Here is a 20,428-nt window from a genome sequence, read left to right on the forward strand (position 1 = left end):
AAATGTACTTTTCTATTCTCTGTACTCTCTTGTTGTACATGCCTGAAGTCATCAATAAAAAATCCTTTTAGCCAGAGTTCTCCTTGCAACTTCTCTCTATCCTTCTCTTTGTGTTCATCTAGATCGAGCGTGTGCGTTGTTGTGCGATCCTAACAACTGGTATCGATCCTAACATGTGGGACATCATAATCCACCCCCCTTTGGGGCCCACAGCTAGCAGATATTGTCCTATTTGGGCTTCCCCTCAAAGCCTTAAAACATGTCTACTAGGGGAAGGTTTCCACGTCCTTATAAAGGGTGGTTTGTTCTCCTCCCCAACCAATGTAGGACATCATAATCCACCTCCCTTCGGGGCCTAACGTCCTCGCTGGCACTCGTTTCTTTCTCCAAAGGATGTGGGACCCCCACCAAATCCACCCCCTTTAGGGCCCCAGCATCCTTACTAGCACACCGTCTCGTGTCTACCCCCATTCGGGGAACAACGAGAAGGCTGACACATTGTTCAGTGTCTGGCTCTGATACCCAGGCCCACCGTTAGTAGATATTTTGTCATCTTTGAACTTTCAATTACGGGCTTCCCCTCAAGGCTTTAAAACACGTCTGCTAGGGGAAGATTTCCACATCCTTATAAAGGGTGGTTTGTCCTATTCCCAACCAACGTGGGACATCACAATAAAACTTGTCATTTTCATTTTAAAACTAATATAATTGTTTGAGTTATAACGAATCCAGCTCCTGTATATATGTATTGATTCATATTGTTGAGACAATTTATTTAAATATTTAATAAAAATTTACGACTTAATTTCGATATATATTTTAAAAAACTACCATTAATAAAGAAAATAAAAATAATTATATTATATTTTAAACTTAATAATAAATTTAGATTATTTTATACAACCTGATTATAAGAAAATTCATGAATTTTATTTATTTGAATTTAATCCAATAAAAATTGGATTTAAGCCGTATGAATTAGATTGGGTTGGTCGAGTTTTTTTAAAAGATGATTTTTTTTTTTAAATGAAAAAAAAAAAAAGGGAATAAAGAGAAAAGGGTTTAGATATTTTCTTTTTGTTTTTTGACTTTCATTATTTGAAAAGGAAAAACAGGAAAGAATCGAGGCCCAGGCCCACGAGGTTTGACAAGAGAAAACCAAATTGAAAACCCTACCCGAAGACAACGACCGTTCAAATAAATTTTATTTATTTTATTTTTAATAATAATAATAATAAATATAATATCATCGCAACGGCGGTCACCCTGGCCTCCAAATGATTACGTACAGAATAATGCTTCTATCAATTATATATATATATATATATATATATATTTATTTATTTATTTATATCACTCTTTTATTTGTTATTTTCCTCTTTTTGGAAAACAATTTTAAAATCCCACTAGGTATTGAACAATATTCGTTGTTTAAAACGACGCCGTCTCTCTTTTTTAAAAGTTTATTATAATTATCAATAAAAAAATTATTTTTATCAGTATTTTTAATAGAAACCCTTAATATTTTTATTAAAAAAATCAAAAAAAAAAAAGAAAAAACCTTGTCATTAATTCTGTGTTTCAAAAATGCCCGTGAACTTTTTAAAGATAGTGTTAATACCTTTCCCCTTTACAAAAAAAAAAGTTATTATTATTATTATTATTATTATTTTTTTGCCGTTTTTCAACTTTCATAGAGTATTTCTAAATTTTTTTAAGTCATTTTTTTAAAATTTATGAATATTTTCTTAATTATAGTACTAGTGGGAGGAGTATTCTTGATTTTTTATTTTTTATTTCAAGCTATTTTTTGAAAATTTTTTAAATAAAAATTTAAGAATATTAACAATTTTTTTGAGAACTCCCGATTTTTAAAATAAAATATTAACTATTTCCATTAAAAGAAAACAGAAAGTAAAAACATTTTCTAACATTTTTTAATTTGGTTAGATTTAAGTTTAAACTATTTTTTTAAAAATAAAATGCAAAATTCAAAAATATTTTTATTAATTTTGTTAAACAAATCATGTGATTTTTAAAAAGAAAGGACAAGTATTTATATTTTTGAACAAAGACAATACATTATTTTTAGATATTAAAAAGAAAATGTTAAATATAGTAATAATGAAATTGATTGATTGATGACATAAATCTCCTAATTATTTAATTTAATAAAGATTTAAAAAGAAGGTAATTATTAAATATAAAAAAGTAAATTGGGAAAATACGTGGCTTCATTAGGAATTTCCACGTTCCCAGATCTTACAGATTATGGGGAGAACAAAAATATTCCAAATTTTGCCGATTGACTCAGCCCTTTCCGAAACTTCCCCAACTTGGCCTACCCTTAAAAATCAATTTATTCCCTGTGCCCCCGCTCATTTTTCTTATGCTGCACCGCCACTAATACTCCGCCACCTCACCATCCAAAATCAAAAAGTCTAATTTGACCTTTCTATAAATAAATGCACAATATTATATACTATACATTTATTTTTATAAATTTAATGTAATATGTGATGGAATTTAAAGTTTTATAGTAAAAACGAAAATTTAAGACTTTTAATTATTATTTTCTAAAGAAAGGTCAAAATGGTCCTTTTAAAGGTCCCGTCATCAAACCAAAGGGCCAATTTGAAATTTAGGGTGATGAGGAACACTGCACCTGACCGTAGAGGAGTATTACTCCAGCGTTCTTGTGGGCTCTTAACTCTGCCCGCCAGATCAGTTCCAAGGCGCAAAGTGGCACGCAGCCCTAAGTCTCATTCCATTTCCACACGCCTTTCCCTCTCGCTGAGAACCACGACGGCGACGACGACGACGACTGCAGAGCCATCACTTTGCTCTTCCCATAACGCCTTCCATTTCCTCAATCCTTATCCCTTAATTCTGCTCTTATCGTGATCGTGATCGTGATCCTGATCCTGGTTGCCATTCGTATATAATCATGGCTTCGGCCTCAGCGTCTGCGCTACTCAGAGTTTCGAGAGCGAGGCTATTCACGCCGTCTTTTTGTTCCAGATCCTTCCCCGCTTCTTCTCCGAAGCTCTCTCCGCCTTCTTTCGCTAATACTACTTACAGATCTCTAAGTGGTTCATCTGCTTTTCGATCGGTCCCTCGCTGGAGTCACGGCGTCCACTGGCGTTCTCCTCTCAGTCTTCGTGCTCAGATCAGAGCTACTGCTCCTGCGATTGAACGTCTCCACCGAAAATTTTCTTCCATGGGTATGGCGGCGGAATTTTACCTTGTTTATTCATTTTCCTCGTGTGTTTGTATGATGCGATTTGTTCTGGATATGGTTGCTGTGTTATAACTTTATTTGTTCGAATATTATTGATTATCATTATGATTGTATGTTGCTTTCTTTAATTTTACCTTTTTGTCTGTTTCGCTCTTAATTTGTGTTGTTTCTTAGGGATAGACATGTTGTGTTAACGGAATTTGATGACGTGACTTGAAGACTTAATTGTATTTCTTGTTCTGATTAAGTATTTTTATGGTTTCAGCTGCCGAAAATCCTTTCAAGGAAAATTTAACGAGCCTTCCAAAGCCTGGAGGTGGAGAATTTGGGAAGTATTACAGCCTACCGTCTCTGAATGATCCGAGAATTGGTAACTTTTTCAAACTTACTACTAATGGAGGAATCTTATTTATTAAATTTCTACAGTTGTTTTTAGGTGTTGATACGTTTAGCTGTGCTGCTAGTGTCTCTAGTTTTTAGAGTACTGGGCCCATGGCTTACTTTCTTCAAAAGATTCTTGTGTCTTGTTTTGCTTTATGTGAATTCTCAATGTTATTTTACATTTCTGCCTGACAGATAGACTGCCTTACTCCATCAGAATATTGCTTGAATCTGCAATTCGGAACTGTGACAATTTCCAAGTGAAAAAGGAAGATGTCGAGAAAATTATTGATTGGGAAAATAGCTCCCCTAAGCAAGTTGAAATTCCTTTCAAACCTGCTCGTGTCCTTTTGCAGGTACTGTTTACAGGCTCTGAGATTTTCATGGATGGTCTTGTTCTTTTTGTTGTTTTCAAATTTTCTCCCTCCTAACATTTCCATGATCCCAGGATTTTACTGGGGTACCAGCGGTTGTTGATCTTGCTTGTATGCGTGATGCCATGAACAAACTTGGTAGTGATTCCAATAAAATAAATCCCCTGGTATGTAGTTACTTCTTTAAATGTACTCTGCATGTGTTGGTGTGAACGTGTTATTTTAATTCACTACTAAGACCAACGGCTTCACATCTTATTTTGATTGCCAAGATGTGAGCAATATGCTGAAATGTTACATGGCGATATTCAATTATTAAGAAAAACTGTGACATGAAAGTGCTGTTTTACTCCTGATCATAATCCATTGATTTCTCTTTCAAAGTGAATATATGCTGTAGGCGCATTATCTTCTTTTCAAGTTATCATATCTTTTTTTGCAGTTAACATCTGTCGTGCAGGTTAATGTAGAATGTACATACCCTTGGCCAACAAATTTATGACATTGCATTTCTTTCCATAAATTTCTAACTGGAATTAGCATCTACTATGTAGGTTCCCGTGGACCTCGTTATTGATCATTCAGTTCAAGTTGATGTAGCAAGGTCAGAAAATGCAGTTCAGGCCAATATGGAACTTGAATTCCAAAGGAACAAGGAAAGATTTGCTTTCCTAAAATGGGGGTCTAATGCATTCCAGAATATGCTTGTTGTTCCTCCTGGATCTGGCATTGTGCATCAGGTAACTAATATTTGAAGTCAGCTAGAAATCTGAAATTTTACATTCGCGAAATTGTTCTGTTTCTGCTAGCAGGTCTATGTTAATTCAACCTTTTTTTTTTTGGTTTAACTGAAATGAAAATAAGGAAAAGTGATACTAGCATTAAATCTTAAATTTAACATTTTAATATTTCAGGTTAATTTGGAATACCTTGGAAGAGTGGTTTTCAACACCAGTGGTCTGCTGTACCCGGATAGTGTCGTTGGAACTGATTCTCACACAACAATGATTGATGGTTTAGGGGTTGCTGGTTGGGGTGTTGGAGGTATTGAGGCAGAGGCGGCAATGCTTGGACAGGTAACTGAGTTCTGGCCTTTTGTTTTCATTTATCTACTTTTATAGATTCATCGCACATTATACTGTGCTATTGTGATTGCTTTGTGTTAAGTTCTATGCCATTCAGAGTTTGATGTTTGAATTTCGTTCTTGATAGCCAATGAGCATGGTATTGCCTGGTGTTGTTGGGTTCAAGTTATCTGGAAAATTACGCAATGGGGTCACTGCTACTGACTTGGTTTTGACTGTGACACAAATGCTGAGGAAGCACGGTGTTGTTGGCAAATTTGTTGAGTTCTATGGTAATTACAATCTGTTACTTATCAATAAGCTATTTTTTATACAATTTTACTTTTTAGCGGATGGTTTGACTTTTTGTATGAGTGTGATTGTAGGGGATGGCATGGAGGAGCTGTCATTAGCTGACCGAGCCACTATTGCAAATATGTCTCCTGAGTATGGTGCAACTATGGGCTTCTTCCCTGTGGATCATGTTACCTTGCAATATCTCAAGTTAACTGGAAGAAGTGATGAAACTGTGGGTGTTATCGTAGTTCATTGATAAGTAAGTTGTATAGAAGAAGTGAACCTGTATAATTTGTTTGTTTGCCAACTGTAGGTGTCGATGATTGAAGCTTACCTCCGGGCAAATAAAATGTTTGTTGACTATAAAGAGGTAAAGTCTTGCATATTACAATTCTTATTTATGTTATGAGTGTCAACCTGCTGTTCATCTGATTCTTAGATGTAGCAATAGTAGTTTTCTTATGTTTGGTCATGTTTGGTGTTCAGCCTCAACAAGAAAGAGTGTACTCATCTTACCTGCAATTGGACCTTACGGATGTAGAGCCATGCATTTCAGGACCAAAAAGGTATGGGGCTCTTTGCTGCTTTGTTAATAATCTTCATTGCTCTTCATTTTTGGGTTACTAGATTTGGGTTTTAATGTTTTATATCAGAATCTTTCGTTTAGTCTTATAATCTCATATGTTGCATCTGTAACATTACAGACCTCATGATCGTGTGCCTTTGAAAGAAATGAAGTCTGATTGGCATGCTTGCCTTGATAACAAAGTTGGATTCAAGGTATGTGTGTTACTTCTATCACATATTGTCTGGCTAATATATTTTTTTATAATTTTTTTTGAAACTGACTCAAGTCAGCATAATTTATGTTAATTTTATAATTGTTTTCTATTCTTGTTTTGATTCTAGGGATTTGCTATACCAAAAGAAGCACAGGAAAACGTGGCAAAGTTTTCATTTCATGGACAACCAGCTGAGCTAAAACATGGTAGTGTTGTTATTGCAGCCATAACAAGCTGTACCAACACATCAAACCCCAGCGTTATGTTAGGGGCTGCTCTTGTAGCAAAAAAGGCTTGTGAACTTGGTTTACAGGTACTTATGGGCAAGGGCGTTCAATTCATTTAAGAGACCCCTTTTGTATTCCTTCCTTTTCCTATGTTTTATGATTTCTTCAAGCATTGAGATTTTAGCTTTTCTCATTTTAGTCTCGCTTTTATCCGTTTTGGCCTTGTTTGAGGGGTGGAAGTATTGCCTTAGCATGTTAATCATGCCGTCTTAACGTTGCACCAGGTCAAGCCATGGGTGAAAACAAGTCTTGCTCCAGGCTCTGGAGTTGTGACAAAATACTTACTGAAGAGGTAATTAATTATCATACGTAATTGTTATATATCACAACTGTCTAGTCTAGTAACATTCTAATTTCTTATTTCTCGTTTCCCATCTTATTCTATTTCTAAAGAAAAGAACAATAATTGTTTCTTGTTCGTAACTTTGTAAAAATAAAAATGTTATCTAAACTTTTAAATTAAAAAAAATAAAAAGTTTACTTAAAAAGAACATTCAAATTATTGTCATTTCATAATTTTTTTTGTATATTTACAGAAGAATGATTAAGAAGATCACTTTTATTGATGTTTTAAATAATTGGAAATAAGAAACAAAGAATCCGTTTTGAAAATGGACGTGCTGTAAAACAAAAGTAAAGAGAAGAAAAAACAGGGATGCTAGCCTTCTCAGATATCAACGAAAAAACATTTTTAAGAAAATAAAAAAGAATAATGGGAATCGGAATACTACAGAATGATCTTTTAGCTTCTTTTATTTAACAAGGATGAATTCATTGGTTGTCTTATCTAAAAAAATTACCTTGCCTTTGTTACTTAAAAACATGAAAAATAATAATTCTACATTTGACTGATGCAGTGGACTGCAGCCTTATTTTAATCAGCAGGGCTTCCATATAGTTGGCTATGGTTGTACAACCTGTATTGGGAATTCTGGGGATTTGGATGAATCAGTATCTGCTGCTATATCTGACAACGGTAATTTTCGAATAAGATGAGCTGATAAGATCTTGTAAACGGGGAATGTGATTGCTTTACAAAATGGGCTGGCTTTACGTGTTAAATACGATTGAGCAAGTTTACTGTATCTTTTTCACCTTGATAATTCTAATTTCGTAAGTACTTTGTAATGCAGATATTGTTGCAGCTGCTGTGCTCTCTGGGAACCGGAATTTTGAGGGTCGTGTTCATCCACTGACCAGAGCAAACTACCTTGCTTCACCTCCTTTGGTGGTGGCTTATGCCTTAGCTGGCACGGTATGCTCTGGCTGTTACATATTTATTTTTTCTTTGGGTTAATTTTGGGCTGTGGAAGGATAAAATGTATACGTACTGTTTTGGTTCCTTCAAATTAAGTTTTAAGGTGGATTTCAGAGAGGTAGTGGTATGGAAAATAATCAATACTTTCTTGCCCTAACCTGTTTGTAGTTTTTAACTCGTCTTTTGTAGTTTAAGGTCGAAAAATAGGAAAGCGTCCTTTTTACTCGGTGTTTTAACTTCAGCAGTCAGCATGGCTCAATAGTACATTTAATAGCCGGCTTTCTGATGTGTACTTATTTCACTTTCCATTAGAAAGTTCCACATCTGTTATTGAACGTTTTATGGTCTTGCAGTTATTTAGTACAGGGCAGTTTTGGCAACTCTATTCTATTTTTCTTTTCAATAGAATTGGCCACTAATAAATGACTTTAGGCTATTTTGGCTTTACTCTTGGCGGTACATCCAGCTTATATTTAGTGCATTGCTTGTAGAGCTCTTTGTTGGTTTACAGATAGGAAGTAGAGGAATTTCTTAAAATTTGAATAGGGATTTCGTGGGTCACGAGACCCTCTTTTGCTTCTTTAATTTGTAACATAACAATTGTAGATCGTTTTCCAATCAAAATATGCTACTACTGTTTTAATCAGTTTCAAATCGATCATGTTCTATTGTCTCCCTTTGCCTTGTTTGGGTGATGTTTGACGGAAAATTTTCAACCCTAAATGTCAGCAAATATACATTTTTTTTAATTAAGAAGAATATAAGCACTTAATTTTTTATTTATTTTTTAAGGTCTGTCACCCTTTAACAGTCGGTATAAATCTGTTGAGTTAACTGGTGTAAAAAATGTTTTCCAGGTTGATATTGACTTTGAGAAGGAGCCAATTGGAAAAGGGAAGGATGGAAAGGATGTCTATTTCAGAGATATCTGGCCGTCTACAGAAGAAATAGCTGAGGTAGGTAGTTTTTCGATGAAGTAAATTGTATACATTTTAAAAGGAATAATGGATTTAACGTGTTTGAAATTTATATTAGGTTGTTCAATCCAGTGTATTGCCTGACATGTTCAAAAGCACTTATGAATCTATTACAAAAGGAAACCCAATGTGGAACCAACTTTCAGTTCCTTCTGGCACCCTGTACTCATGGGACCCCAATTCCACCTATATTCATGAACCTCCCTACTTCAAGAACATGACCATGGACCCTCCCGGAGCACATGGTGTTAAGGATGCTTACTGCCTATTGAATTTTGGAGACAGTATCACTACGGATCACATTTCCCCTGCAGGAAGCATCCACAAGGACAGCCCTGCAGCAAAATACCTTCTTGAGCGTGGAGTGGATCGCAAGGATTTCAATTCTTATGGAAGTAGGCGTGGTAATGATGAGGTGATGGCAAGGGGTACATTTGCCAATATCCGTCTTGTGAACAAGCTTTTAAATGGTGAAGTGGGCCCGAAGACGGTTCATGTTCCCACTGGAGAGAAACTTTCTGTTTTTGAAGCAGCAGAGGTGAGTATTTTAGTTCTCTTATATATGCATACTGTTTTATAAAAGAAAGTAGTTTATATGCACGCTTTTCCCCAATATTTTCCTGCTCTCGATTTGACTCTAGCTTGAAACGTAGACACTTGTAGTGAAGAAATGTGTGAAAACTAGACGTCGGATCCTTAAAGCTGCTATCAAGTGGGATCCAAGCCTTTCTTCCTATCTTTATTCTTCTATTTTTGTGAAGTGAAGAAACCCATCTCTAATAATTAAACAACCACACTTGTAAAGGAGTGGTTGGTCATTAATTTTGGAAGAAACGTTGTTGAAAATTGGTCATCTCCTGTGGAAGTTGCGTCATTTTGATCTTTCTTCATACCATGCCTTTTCTTTTCCCTTTTCTTTTCCTTATATTGTTAATTTCATTATCTAACGAAGAAAAGGACTGGTTGTTTCGAAACATTCCTTGTAAAAATTACAGGCATTTTGCTTATATTGTGATATTAAATGATGTCGAAATCTAATAATTAATTCATGATTTTTTTGTATATATATTTTTTAAAATAATGACTCAGTTCTTGCAATCTATTTTATGTTTTAGAAATACAAGTCAGCTGGTCAAGACACCATTGTACTGGCCGGGGCAGAGTATGGAAGTGGAAGCTCTCGGGATTGGGCGGCCAAGGGTCCAATGTTGTTGGTGAGTGTTTGAAACCCATGAAAATTTGTTTCTTCAGAGTTTCTTTTTTTTATAAATCGAACCTGGACTAAGCATCTTCTGTATTTATTGGCATCAGGGAGTTAAAGCAGTAATTGCCAAAAGCTTTGAGAGAATTCATCGTAGTAACTTGGTGGGAATGGGTATCGTCCCACTTTGTTTCAAGTCTGGTGAGGATGCTGACTCACTCGGATTGACTGGACACGAGCGTTACACGATTGACCTCCCGGACGACATCAGTAAGATAAGGCCTGGCCAAGACGTGACTGTCACCACTGATTCTGGAAAATCTTTCACTTGCACTGTTCGCTTCGACACCGAGGTAATTCCTCTTTCTTTTCCTTCCCCCCAATCATTGGATTCGGCTTCGTATGCTTTTTCATTCACAACCTCTTGAGAGGCGCGTATCATAGTCCACAGCGTCAGCGTCCCTCTGATTTTGATTCCTCTGCAGGTGGAGCTTGCCTATTTCAACAATGGAGGTATCCTTCCATACGTCATTCGGAATCTCATTAAGCAATGAGCAAACTTCAGGAGTCTCTGATTAAGCAGCAGGGGACTTTGTCGTGAACTCGCCCTGTTTTTTTATTCCCCATTTTCATCAATAAGGGAAAAGAAAATCCCTGGTGGGACTCAATTTTTTTGAATAGAGAGCGATGCAAGCAGGCAGGGTTTGCCTGTCAAGAACTGTTGAGTTTGTTGTATTTATTCCAATTGTAACAAACAAATACTTTCACCTGCCAGTTTCCACTCTTTTAATTATTGCGTGGGTTAACTACGCCGCAGAAATGAAGATGGATGGTTAGATCCACATTGCTAGGGTTGATGATAAAAATGATGGTTAAACATGATTTGATGAACTATTAAATTGCCTCCTGATTTTGAAAGAATGATATTATTTATTGACTGGGTGCTTTTGAGAATTGGGTGCTTTTGATTCGGCATGAACATGATTTGAGAATTGGATGCATACAACGAGAAAATTGGGTGCTCTTTTGATTAAGCACTACGTGCATTGGGTGCATACACCTGACCACCAGAAAATTAGGTGTTCTTGATCAAGTACGACCACAATTTGAGAATCGGATGCTCTCGATTAAGCACGGTCACAATTTGAGAATTGGGTGCATATAGTTGACATCAATTTGAAAATTGGGTGCTCTTGATTAGGCACAAGTCCTATACTGTTGAAAATTGGGTGCTCTTGATTAGACACAAGTCCTATCCATCTGACCACAGCTTGCGAATTAGGTGCTCTTAATTAGGTACAAGTATGCTCTTCGTTAAACAACCCCAAGATTAAAAGGCTTCTAAAAGTTTAGAGACGGGAATAAAAGAGATCATGTAACTGTCCAGATGCTAACAAATATTGTCTCTTTGGTTTCCTCTTAAGGCTACTTCACACCCTTATAATGAGTATATCGTTCTCCTCCTCATTCAATGTGGACATCACAAATCAACATTTTAATTCAACTTTTACCGGATGCAAAATTAATTTGGTGGGATGCAAATCACTTAGGATTTTATTTTGTGTAGTGGTGAATGTGCATCACGTGATGTGACAAATTTGGTGAGTAATTTAGTACTCAATTATTGAGCTTAAAAGTTACCCTTTTGGTTCCAAAGGACGGCTGTCCACTTCATTTTTGCTCCCTTCTATTTGTACTTTAGCATTAGGATCCTTATATTTAACAAGCATATTATAAATTAAATTACTATAGCTATAATCAGCCGTGACAAAAGATAATTCATTTCATATATTTAAATGCAATTAAACAATTATTTTTTGTTAATTAATTGAAGAATTTATGCTCGCTTGTACTTGTGCCCGTTTAATTATTAAATGCAATGAAACCCCTTTTATTTTTTATTTTTATTTAAAATACCAACTAACCAAGTGATGTAAAAAAGTAAACAATATTTGTAATAAAAATTAAAAAGATAAAAGAAATGTTAACTCAGATCCACAAAAAACATATTTTTGTTTATAATTTCCTAATATTAGTGGGCCTCACGTCCCTTTAATTGATGGTCAGAATGACGTAGTAATTAATGAAATTTTGTATTTTTCGAAAAAAATATATATTTGAAGAAGTGGTCATCATATGATTAAATCGAGAAAAAGAATAAAAAAAAGTTAGGAAGAGATTTCTAACTTTTAGCCGACAGCTAGCCGTCCATTTTAGCCCGTTACGTATCACTATCAATCTCACGATTTCAAAACACATATGTTAGGAAGAGATTTCTATACTCGAATACTTCATTTTTCTCTCCAACCAATGTGAGATCTCACTATCCACACTATCCAGTCAAATACCATTTATAATAGCTTAAAGCTCACCATTAATAGATATTGTTCACTTTACCCCGTTACATATTACCATCAGTCTCACAATTTTAAAATGCGTTTGTTAGAGGCAGATTTACACGCCGTTACGAAGACGGCTTCTTTCCCCTCTCCAAGTGACGTGAAATCACAAAATAATTATTTGAAGGTTAACATGAGAACCAATTATTTGAAGTAGTAACGTGTCCCATCCCGTTGTCTTCCGATCTTATCCACGGTGTATATTATTTAAAAAGTTACATGCAAATGATACCATAAACTACAGCTTTTAATTAGTTTGTCCAATACAAAAGAAGCACCACAAAAATAAAATTAAAATATTAATGACGTCATAAAAAGACTTATAAATTAAAGGGCTAAGACAGAGAGGGAGAGAGAGAAGATGGAATATGGGTATGAGAATAGAGATATTGAGGAGCCATTGGTGCAGCCGGCGGCGAAGAAGCATGGGCCAAGCGGCGAGCTGGAGAAGATATTATCAGACACAGAATTGCCCTTCGTGGTTCGAATCCGGCTGGCGGCTTGGATCGAGCTGAAGCTGTTGGGTTATTTGGCGGCGCCGGCGGTGTTCGTGTACATGATCAACAACTTCATGTCTATGTCCACCCGCATCTTCTCCGGCCACCTCGGCAACGCCGAACTCGCCGCCGCTTCTCTCGGCAACAGCGGCGTTCAAACTTTTGCTTATGGTCTCTTGGTATGTTTTTAATTTCAATTAATAAAACATTAAATTTCAAATTTAATTTTTTTTATATAATTTCAAATTTTAATTTATGCTTATAACTTATTTAATTTTTAAAATTTTAATTTTGTAATTAATATGGTTTAAATTTTTTTAATTTGTTGAATTTATTAAAAATGATCTTATCTATTATATATATTAATTCTTTCAAAAAAAAAAAAAAACTTTAAAATATCTAAAAAAGTTTTGAAATTTTCAATTTTATGCAGAAAAAAAAAAACTTTAAAATATCTAAAAAAGTTTTAAAATTTTCAATTTTATGCTTTATGTTTTTTTTTTAAACTTCAACTTTGTAATTAATATGCTTCTAAATTTTAAATTTTAAAATGTTTAAAAAAAAAATTCAATTTTGTACTCATAAGACGTGGAATCGTGGCTATCATGGCTCTGATACCATGTTAGACGAACACGACTCTCCACAATAGTATAATATTGAACATAAGCTCTCATGACTTTGCTTTGTGTTTCCTCAAAAGGACTCATAGCAATGAAGAGTGTATTCTTTGATTATAAACTCATGATCATTCTTTAAATTAGTCGATGTGGGACTTTCATTATCGTTTGATATATTAGATATTGATTTTTTTATATTTCAATTTTATACTTAATATAAAATCTGAACTTATCTAATAAATTTAAGATTTTTTTTTATTTTTTATTAGAATTTTTAATATCTATCACATATTAAAAAAAATTAAAAATTATTTAATATTATATACAAAATTATTATTTTTTTTATCAAATAGGCCTATTAATTTCGTGAATTTTAAAAACAATAATGAAAAATTAAAAAAAAAAAAAGAAAACTTAAACGAATTATATGATAATTTGAAATATTAATTTTGAATTTGTTATATGATAATTTGAAATATTAATTTTGAATTTGTTATATGATAATTTGATGTAACAGTTGGGAATGGGGAGCGCCGTGGAGACGCTGTGCGGCCAAGCTTACGGCGCCGGAAAATACGAAATGTTAGGAATTTACTTACAAAGATCCTCAATTTTGCTAACCTTAGTCGCCTGTCTCTTAACTCTTCTCTACGTCTTCTCCAAACCCCTTTTGCTGCTCCTCGGCGAGTCGCCGGAAATTGCTTCGTCGGCGGCCGTTTTCGTGTACGGCCTGATCCCTCAAATCTTCGCCTACGCCGTTAACTTCCCCATCCAGAAGTTTCTTCAGTCCCAGAGCGTGGTGCTTCCCAGCGCCTACATATCGGCGGCGACGCTGGTGGTGCATTTGGTGCTGAGCTGGGCGGCGGCGTATAAGCTGGGGTTTGGGTTGTTTGGGGCGTCGTCGGTGCTCAGCCTGTCGTGGTGGATCATTGTGACGGCGCAGGTTGTGTATATTGTGAAGAGTGAGAGGTTTAAGGAGAGTTGGAGAGGGTTGAGTTGGGCGGCGTTTAAGGGGCTGCCGGAATTCTTTAAATTGTCGGCGGCGTCGGCGATTATGCTGTGCTTGGAAACTTGGTACTTTCAGATTCTGGTTTTGGTTGCTGGGTTGCTTGATAATCCTGAGTTGGCTCTTGATTCCCTCTCCATCTGGTACTTATCTTTTCTCTTCCTTTCTTCGTTCTTGGTCGTTCTTGTTTCGTTCCTGAATTTTTTAAAAAGGTTTAGAAATACTCGAAATTTTGAAACTAAATTAATTCGATTTTGTATTTAATGCTGTAATAGTCCAAACACTCCGCTAGCTAATAGGTATTGTCTTTTTTGGATTTCTTTTCAAAGTTTTAAAACACTTATATTAGGAAGTTTTCCACGTGATTATAAAAAATGTTTCGTTTTTCTCCCAAGCCGATGTCAGATCTCATAATCTACTCCCTTCGGGCCCAACATTTTCACTAGCACTCGTTTCCTTCTCCAATCGATGTGGGACTCCTCATTCCACCTCCTTTCGGGGCCCAACGTCCTTGTTAGCAAATCGCCTCGTGTCCACTCCTTCGGGGCTTAACCTCTAAGTTGGGATATTGTCGGGTGTCTGGCTTTATTACCATTTCTAATAGTCCAAGTTCACTCGGTATCTGGCTTTGTTACCATTTTTAATAGTCCAAGTTCGCTCCTAGCATATATTGTTCTCTTTCTACTTTTTCACCTCAAGGTTTTAAAACGGAGAGTTTTCCACACCCTTGTAAACATAAATTCTCATTATTTTTCAAGTTGCCAAAAGGGGCACAAATGTCTCATTTTTCGGGCTAAACAGAGCCCAACGTCCTTGTTAGCAAATCGCCTTGTGTCCACCCCTTTGGGGCTTAACCTCCAAGTTGGTACATTCTCAAGTGTCTGGCTCTGATATGATTTGTAACAACTCAAGCACGCTAGTAGATATTGTCATTTTTGAACTTTATTTTCTGAACTTCCCTTCAACGTTTTAAAACACGTCAGTCAGGTAGATTTTTCTACGTCCTTATAAACATAAATTCTCATTTCTTTTTTCAAGTTGTCAAACGGGCACAAACATCTTTTTTTTTTTTTTTTTTTTTTTTTTTTTTTTTTTTTTTTTTTTTTTTTTTTTTTTTTTTTCTACTGGCATTAGAAGGTACCCTCCCAAAAGCGCTTCTGAACTATGAGTAAGATAATATTTGATTGCCATTTTACTCCATATTTTTATCTTTCTATGCTTTATTGCGTTGGAAAATCTTTAATTCGTTTGGATGGATTGAATTTTTCTTTGCGACAGGTGGAAAAGTTGGCATCCCGATCAGGAGGAGTACTCTTCGGAGAAAATGGTGCCTTTGAGGTGACATTTTTACTTCTATTTAGATATTTCCAGTTGTTTTACATTATTTTCTCCCTTATTTCCTTTTTTTTTTTTTTTTTTTTTTTTAATCCAAATAAGATAGTAATGTTTTAGAAGCCCTAATCTATGATTTAGGAAAATAAGAATTATATTTTAAAGTTATCAAAATTATAGAAACTAAATTTATAATTTAAGTAGATAAAAACGTGCTCGTTGTCGTTACTCGACACCGACAAAAGTGAGTAGGGTATGTGGGAACTTGATTCATTGATTGTTTTGTAAGGCAATGTTTGGTGTGTTCCCTTACCTAATTTTTTACATTAATATTTAAATTTTAAAATTATATTATAAAAAAAAAAAAAAAGAAGGGATAATTCTGAATTTAAAGTTTTTATTTATTTATTATTTATTTATTTGCAGTATGACCATTAACGGATTGGCATTCATGATTTCTGTTGGCTTCAATGCAGCTGCTAGGTATTGTTTCTTTCTCTTTCTTCCCAATAATATATATATATATATATATATATATATATATTTAAATAGGTCATAAAATTATGTTTTTAGTTTTAAAAATATTTATAAAAAAATGTTGAACTAGTATTTAAAATTTAATTTTGAAGCTAAAAACCTAAAAATTAAGCTCGAAATGAAAACGGGTCACATCGTGTATTACTCAAACAATTATTTTTAAAAAATTAAACCGTTGAGTAAAGTTTTAAAAGCTAAAAAATTTGGACGAGAAACACTGAAAAAATAAACAAAGTTGTTGGATGAATGTCGGGTAATTTAAGGAATGATCATGTGTTTGTAATCTGTCAGTTGATATGAAGCATTTTAGGAAGCCTAAAGCAAAAACACGAGAGCTATGCTCAAAGTGGACAATATCATACTGTGTGGAGAGTCGTGTTCATCCTTAAAAAAAACATGTTTTTTTTTAATTTTCTTAAATACTTAATTTTTGTATGGTTTGGGTTTGGTAGTGTGAGAGTGGGAAATGAACTAGGACATGGGCATCCCAAATCCGCAGCCTTTTCAGTGGTGGTGGTGGTAGCCATTTCCTCCCTCGTTTCCATTCTCGTCGCCTCCGCCGTCCTTTCATTCCGCAACGTCATTAGCTATCTCTTCACCGACGGCGCCACCGTCGCCGCCGCCGTTTCTGACCTCTGCCCTTTCCTGGCCGTCACTCTCCTCCTCAACGGAATCCAGCCTGTTTTATCTGGTATTATTATTATTATTATTATTATTATTATTATTATTATTATGGTGTTAATAAAAGAAATGTAGGCGTGGCTGTGGGATGTGGGTGGCAATCTTTTGTTGCTTTGGTCAATGTGTGCTGCTATTACTTTGTTGGCTTGCCCTTCGGAGTTCTCCTCGGTTTCCACTTTCAACTTGGAGCTAAGGTACGGTTCTTCGTGTGTTGGGTCGGGTCTGTTAGACAATACGACTCTCCATAATGGTATGATATTGTCTACTTTAAGCATAAGCTCTCATGGGCTTCTCCAAAAGACCTCATACTAATGGAGAGAGTATTATTTAATTATAAACTCATGATCATTCCCTAAATGAGCTGGTGTGAGACTTTCATCCAACACCTCCCCTCGAACAAAGTACGTCTCCCCTTAATCGAGGCTCGACTCCTTTTTCTTTTGTCGTCTTAGTCATTTTTTACTATGCCTTCGAGGCGGGAGGCCCTTCCCTTAATCGAGGCTCGACTTCTTTTTTCTTTTGAAGTCTTAGTCATTTTTTAATATACCTTCGAGGCAGGAGGCTTGACTCCTCTTTATTTTGGAGTCCTTTGTTAGACATTTGAAGATTCTATTGACATGGCTAAGTTTAGGGCATGACTCTGATACCATGTTAAACGAATACGACTCTCCACAATAGTATGATATTGTCCACTTTGGCATTCAAAGCACCGGGCAGAAATCCACTTTAACAAGGTCGAGTCGAGTTAGGTTGGACATTTTTAGGTTCATCCCAATTATTTGAGTCTGTAAACTTTTTTTAACGGTAGACTAATTTTTTTTTTTGGTAAGGTTGGTTCAATTTGTTGGAATAATTTATTCAAATTTTTATTTTTAATAAAAGTAAAATGTTAGTTTATCAACTTTGTAATTTAATTTTAATATATTTTAAAAAATTACCTTCCAAATTATTTTTATGAGTGGTCGGAGAAAAAAAACGTTAAATAAAAATAAAATAAATTGTCTTTTTATTTCATGTGTAGGGCATATGGCTAGGGATGCTTAGTGGCACGGCGATGCAAACGTGCATTTTAGTATGGGTGACCCTTCGAGCCGATTGGAATAAAGAGGTAGCATTATTTTTCTATGCATATTCTCTCTTATTTCATTTATTTCCGCTTAAATCCAAGTCCACTACTAGCATTTCGTTACGCTCTTCACGATTTTAAAAAAACATCTATTATGGAGAGACAATCTAGCCCTACTCCGATCAATCAGTGCATCAAACTTTTTAGTGATTGGTTGTAATAGTCAAAGTCCACCGCTAGCAGATATTTTTAAAACATGTCTACTAAGAAGAAGTTTCCACACCTTTACAATGAATGTTTAGTTCATTTCTCACAAACCGAGGTGAGATCTCACAAAAATACTCTTTTGTTCGTATAATTTTCATTTGATCTTATATTTTTGGTCGAGTTTTAAATTTATTTTTATTTAGTCTTTTTAAGTATTAAAAATAGAATAACAATTGGGATTGCAGGTAGAGGAAGCAGTGAAAAGATTAAACAAATGGAATGACACAAGCAACAGCCTTCCAAAGGATAAGAGTTGAAGAATTAAAGTTACTTTTGTTCAACCACTTTGATTATTGAATTCAATAATTACTGTGCATTATTTAACCCTAATTTTAAGGAAACAAAAATTATTTCCATGGAAATTTATGATCTAAAATCTCGTAATTATTTTTTTATTATTTAATAATTATTGAGTCATTTTTATTTGTAATTTATATTATGGTACGATAACATTATTAATATAATGTGATGTCCCACATCGGTTGGGGAGGAGAAGAAATCACCATTTGGAGTGTGGAAACCTTCCACTAGCAGACGCATTTTAAACCCTTGAGGGGAAGCCTGAAAGGGAAAGCCCAAAGAGGACAATATCTTCTAGCCGTGGATCTGGGTCGTTACAAATGGTATCACAGCCAGACACCGGAGGATTTCCCCGAAGGGGGGTCCGGACGATGTGCTAGCCTTCTCCCTGTTCCCCGAAGGGGGGTAGACACGAAGAGGTGTGCCAGTAAGGACGCTGGGCCCCAAAGGGAGGTGAATTTGGGGGCGATCCCACATCGATTGGAGGAAGGAAAGAGTGCCAGCGAGGACGCTAGGCCTCGAAGGGGGTGGATTGTGATGTCCCACATTGGGTCAGCCTTCTCGTTGTTTCCCGAAGGGGGGTAGACACGAGGAGGTGTGCCAGTAAGGATGCTGGGCGCCAAAGGGAGGTGGATTTGGGGGCGGTCCCACATCGATATGATGTGACGAAGGGGGTGGATTGCGATGTCCTACATTGGGCCAGCCTTCTCGTTGTTCTTCGAAGGGGGGTAGACACGAGGAGGTGTGCTAGTAAGGATGCTGGGCCCCAAAGGGAGGTGGATTTGGGGGTGGTCCCACATCGATATGATGTGTCAGCCTTCTCGCTGTTTCCCGAAGGGGGGTAGACACGAGGCGGTGTGCCAGTAAAAAGACGTTGGGCCCAAGGGGGGTGGATTTGGGGGCGGTCCCATATCGATTGGAGAAAGGAAAGAGTGCCACGAAAACGCTAGAACCTGAAGGTTGGGGAGGAGAACAAATCACCATTTATAAGAGTGTGGAAAACTTGAGGACAATATGTGCGGGTGAGTCTGGTGGTTAGATATAATTTACTTTCATCATATTTATAAAATGATTTGATGTTTGATATAAAAATTTAATGGTTATTTAATGAAGAAAATATAATGGTGAAAAAATGATTCACGTGGGACGAGGTTGTGTGTGAAAGAGACGAAACGTTGGTGCCTATTTATTGTTTTAACAATTTATTTATTTTCGTCGGTGTTGGTAATTAAACTAAAAGTATTTTTATTATTAAAACGCCATTTTTGTTTGGTAGTTTGTTATTAAAAATAATATTAATAATTTAAATTTTAAGTTACGTTTGAAAAATTAAATAATTATGGAAAAACATGAGAATTAAATTGGGATATTGTAAAGTACAATGAAATCAATTTTAAATTAAGGAGACCAAAATCATATTTTTAATTAAAAGTTTAATTTAATACCTCACTTAATCAATTTTGTCTTGAATAGTCAATAAGTGGGTCCCACCATAAGAAATTAATTGTTACCGCCTGGGGCAGGTAGAATGGTGCTACAAAATTTAAAGTTCATAAATATTTTTAAATTGGTACATTTAATTTTAAAAAATTTTTATTTTAAAAAAAATAATATTATCATTAATTTTGGAGGAAAAAAAAAACCTCTCAAATTTCAAAATAAAAAATACCCTTTATTTTTTTAATTTTTAATGTTTAATTAATAATAACTTTAAAAACACCTTTTAAAAAAAGTATTTTTACCATTAATATATAAATATAATAATTTGCAGTAGGAGAACTAAACACCCTGGGTAAGAGTGTGTAAACTGCTATATGAACCATAGGTATTTCATTAGTTCATAAGAATAAGTACCAAATTAATC

At 35.3% G+C, this 20,428-nt stretch overlaps 2 protein-coding genes across 2 annotated transcripts; both read left to right on the forward strand.

The window, feature by feature from the left end:
• The first annotated feature begins 2,558 nt into the window (after positions 1–2,558).
• On the forward strand, positions 2,559–10,780 carry LOC111792961 (aconitate hydratase, cytoplasmic). The gene is made up of 20 exons (XM_023674595.1): positions 2,559–3,224; positions 3,507–3,611; positions 3,818–3,978; positions 4,071–4,163; positions 4,551–4,736; positions 4,911–5,072; positions 5,209–5,353; positions 5,447–5,589; positions 5,671–5,727; positions 5,844–5,923; positions 6,062–6,137; positions 6,267–6,452; positions 6,651–6,718; positions 7,284–7,402; positions 7,560–7,681; positions 8,542–8,640; positions 8,720–9,199; positions 9,777–9,875; positions 9,973–10,215; positions 10,348–10,780. The coding sequence occupies exons 1-20, from the start codon at positions 2,948–2,950 to the stop codon at positions 10,414–10,416; spliced, it is 2,970 nt and encodes a 989-aa protein (XP_023530363.1). The 5' UTR covers positions 2,559–2,947; the 3' UTR covers positions 10,417–10,780.
• Positions 10,781–12,596: 1,816 nt separating this feature from the next.
• On the forward strand, positions 12,597–18,626 carry LOC111792565 (protein DETOXIFICATION 40-like). The gene is made up of 7 exons (XM_023674071.1): positions 12,597–12,937; positions 13,893–14,524; positions 16,140–16,196; positions 16,703–16,941; positions 17,007–17,125; positions 17,953–18,039; positions 18,450–18,626. Exons 1-7 carry the CDS (start codon positions 12,623–12,625, stop codon positions 18,519–18,521), a joined length of 1,521 nt encoding a protein of 506 aa, XP_023529839.1. The 5' UTR covers positions 12,597–12,622; the 3' UTR covers positions 18,522–18,626.
• The last annotated feature ends 1,802 nt before the right edge of the window (positions 18,627–20,428 follow it).

Source organism: Cucurbita pepo, chromosome LG04, assembly GCF_002806865.2.
Source record: "Cucurbita pepo subsp. pepo cultivar mu-cu-16 chromosome LG04, ASM280686v2, whole genome shotgun sequence".
NCBI classification, from domain to species: Eukaryota; Viridiplantae; Streptophyta; class Magnoliopsida; order Cucurbitales; family Cucurbitaceae; genus Cucurbita; species Cucurbita pepo.

Excerpts from the sequence above, each read along its gene's own strand:
- LOC111792961 (XM_023674595.1), top strand. The coding sequence starts at position 2,948 with ATGGCTTCGGCCTCAGCGTCTGCGCTACTCAGAGTTTCGAGAGCGAGG. Across the intron at positions 3,612-3,817 it reads TCTGAATGATCCGAGAATTG|ATAGACTGCCTTACTCCATC; the intron begins GTAACTTTTTCA and ends TCTGCCTGACAG. Across the intron at positions 9,876-9,972 it reads CCAAGGGTCCAATGTTGTTG|GGAGTTAAAGCAGTAATTGC; the intron begins GTGAGTGTTTGA and ends TATTGGCATCAG.
- LOC111792565 (XM_023674071.1), top strand. The coding sequence starts at position 12,623 with ATGGAATATGGGTATGAGAATAGAGATATTGAGGAGCCATTGGTGCAG. Across the intron at positions 16,197-16,702 it reads GGCTTCAATGCAGCTGCTAG|TGTGAGAGTGGGAAATGAAC; the intron begins GTATTGTTTCTT and ends TGGGTTTGGTAG. Across the intron at positions 17,126-17,952 it reads ACTTTCAACTTGGAGCTAAG|GGCATATGGCTAGGGATGCT; the intron begins GTACGGTTCTTC and ends TTTCATGTGTAG.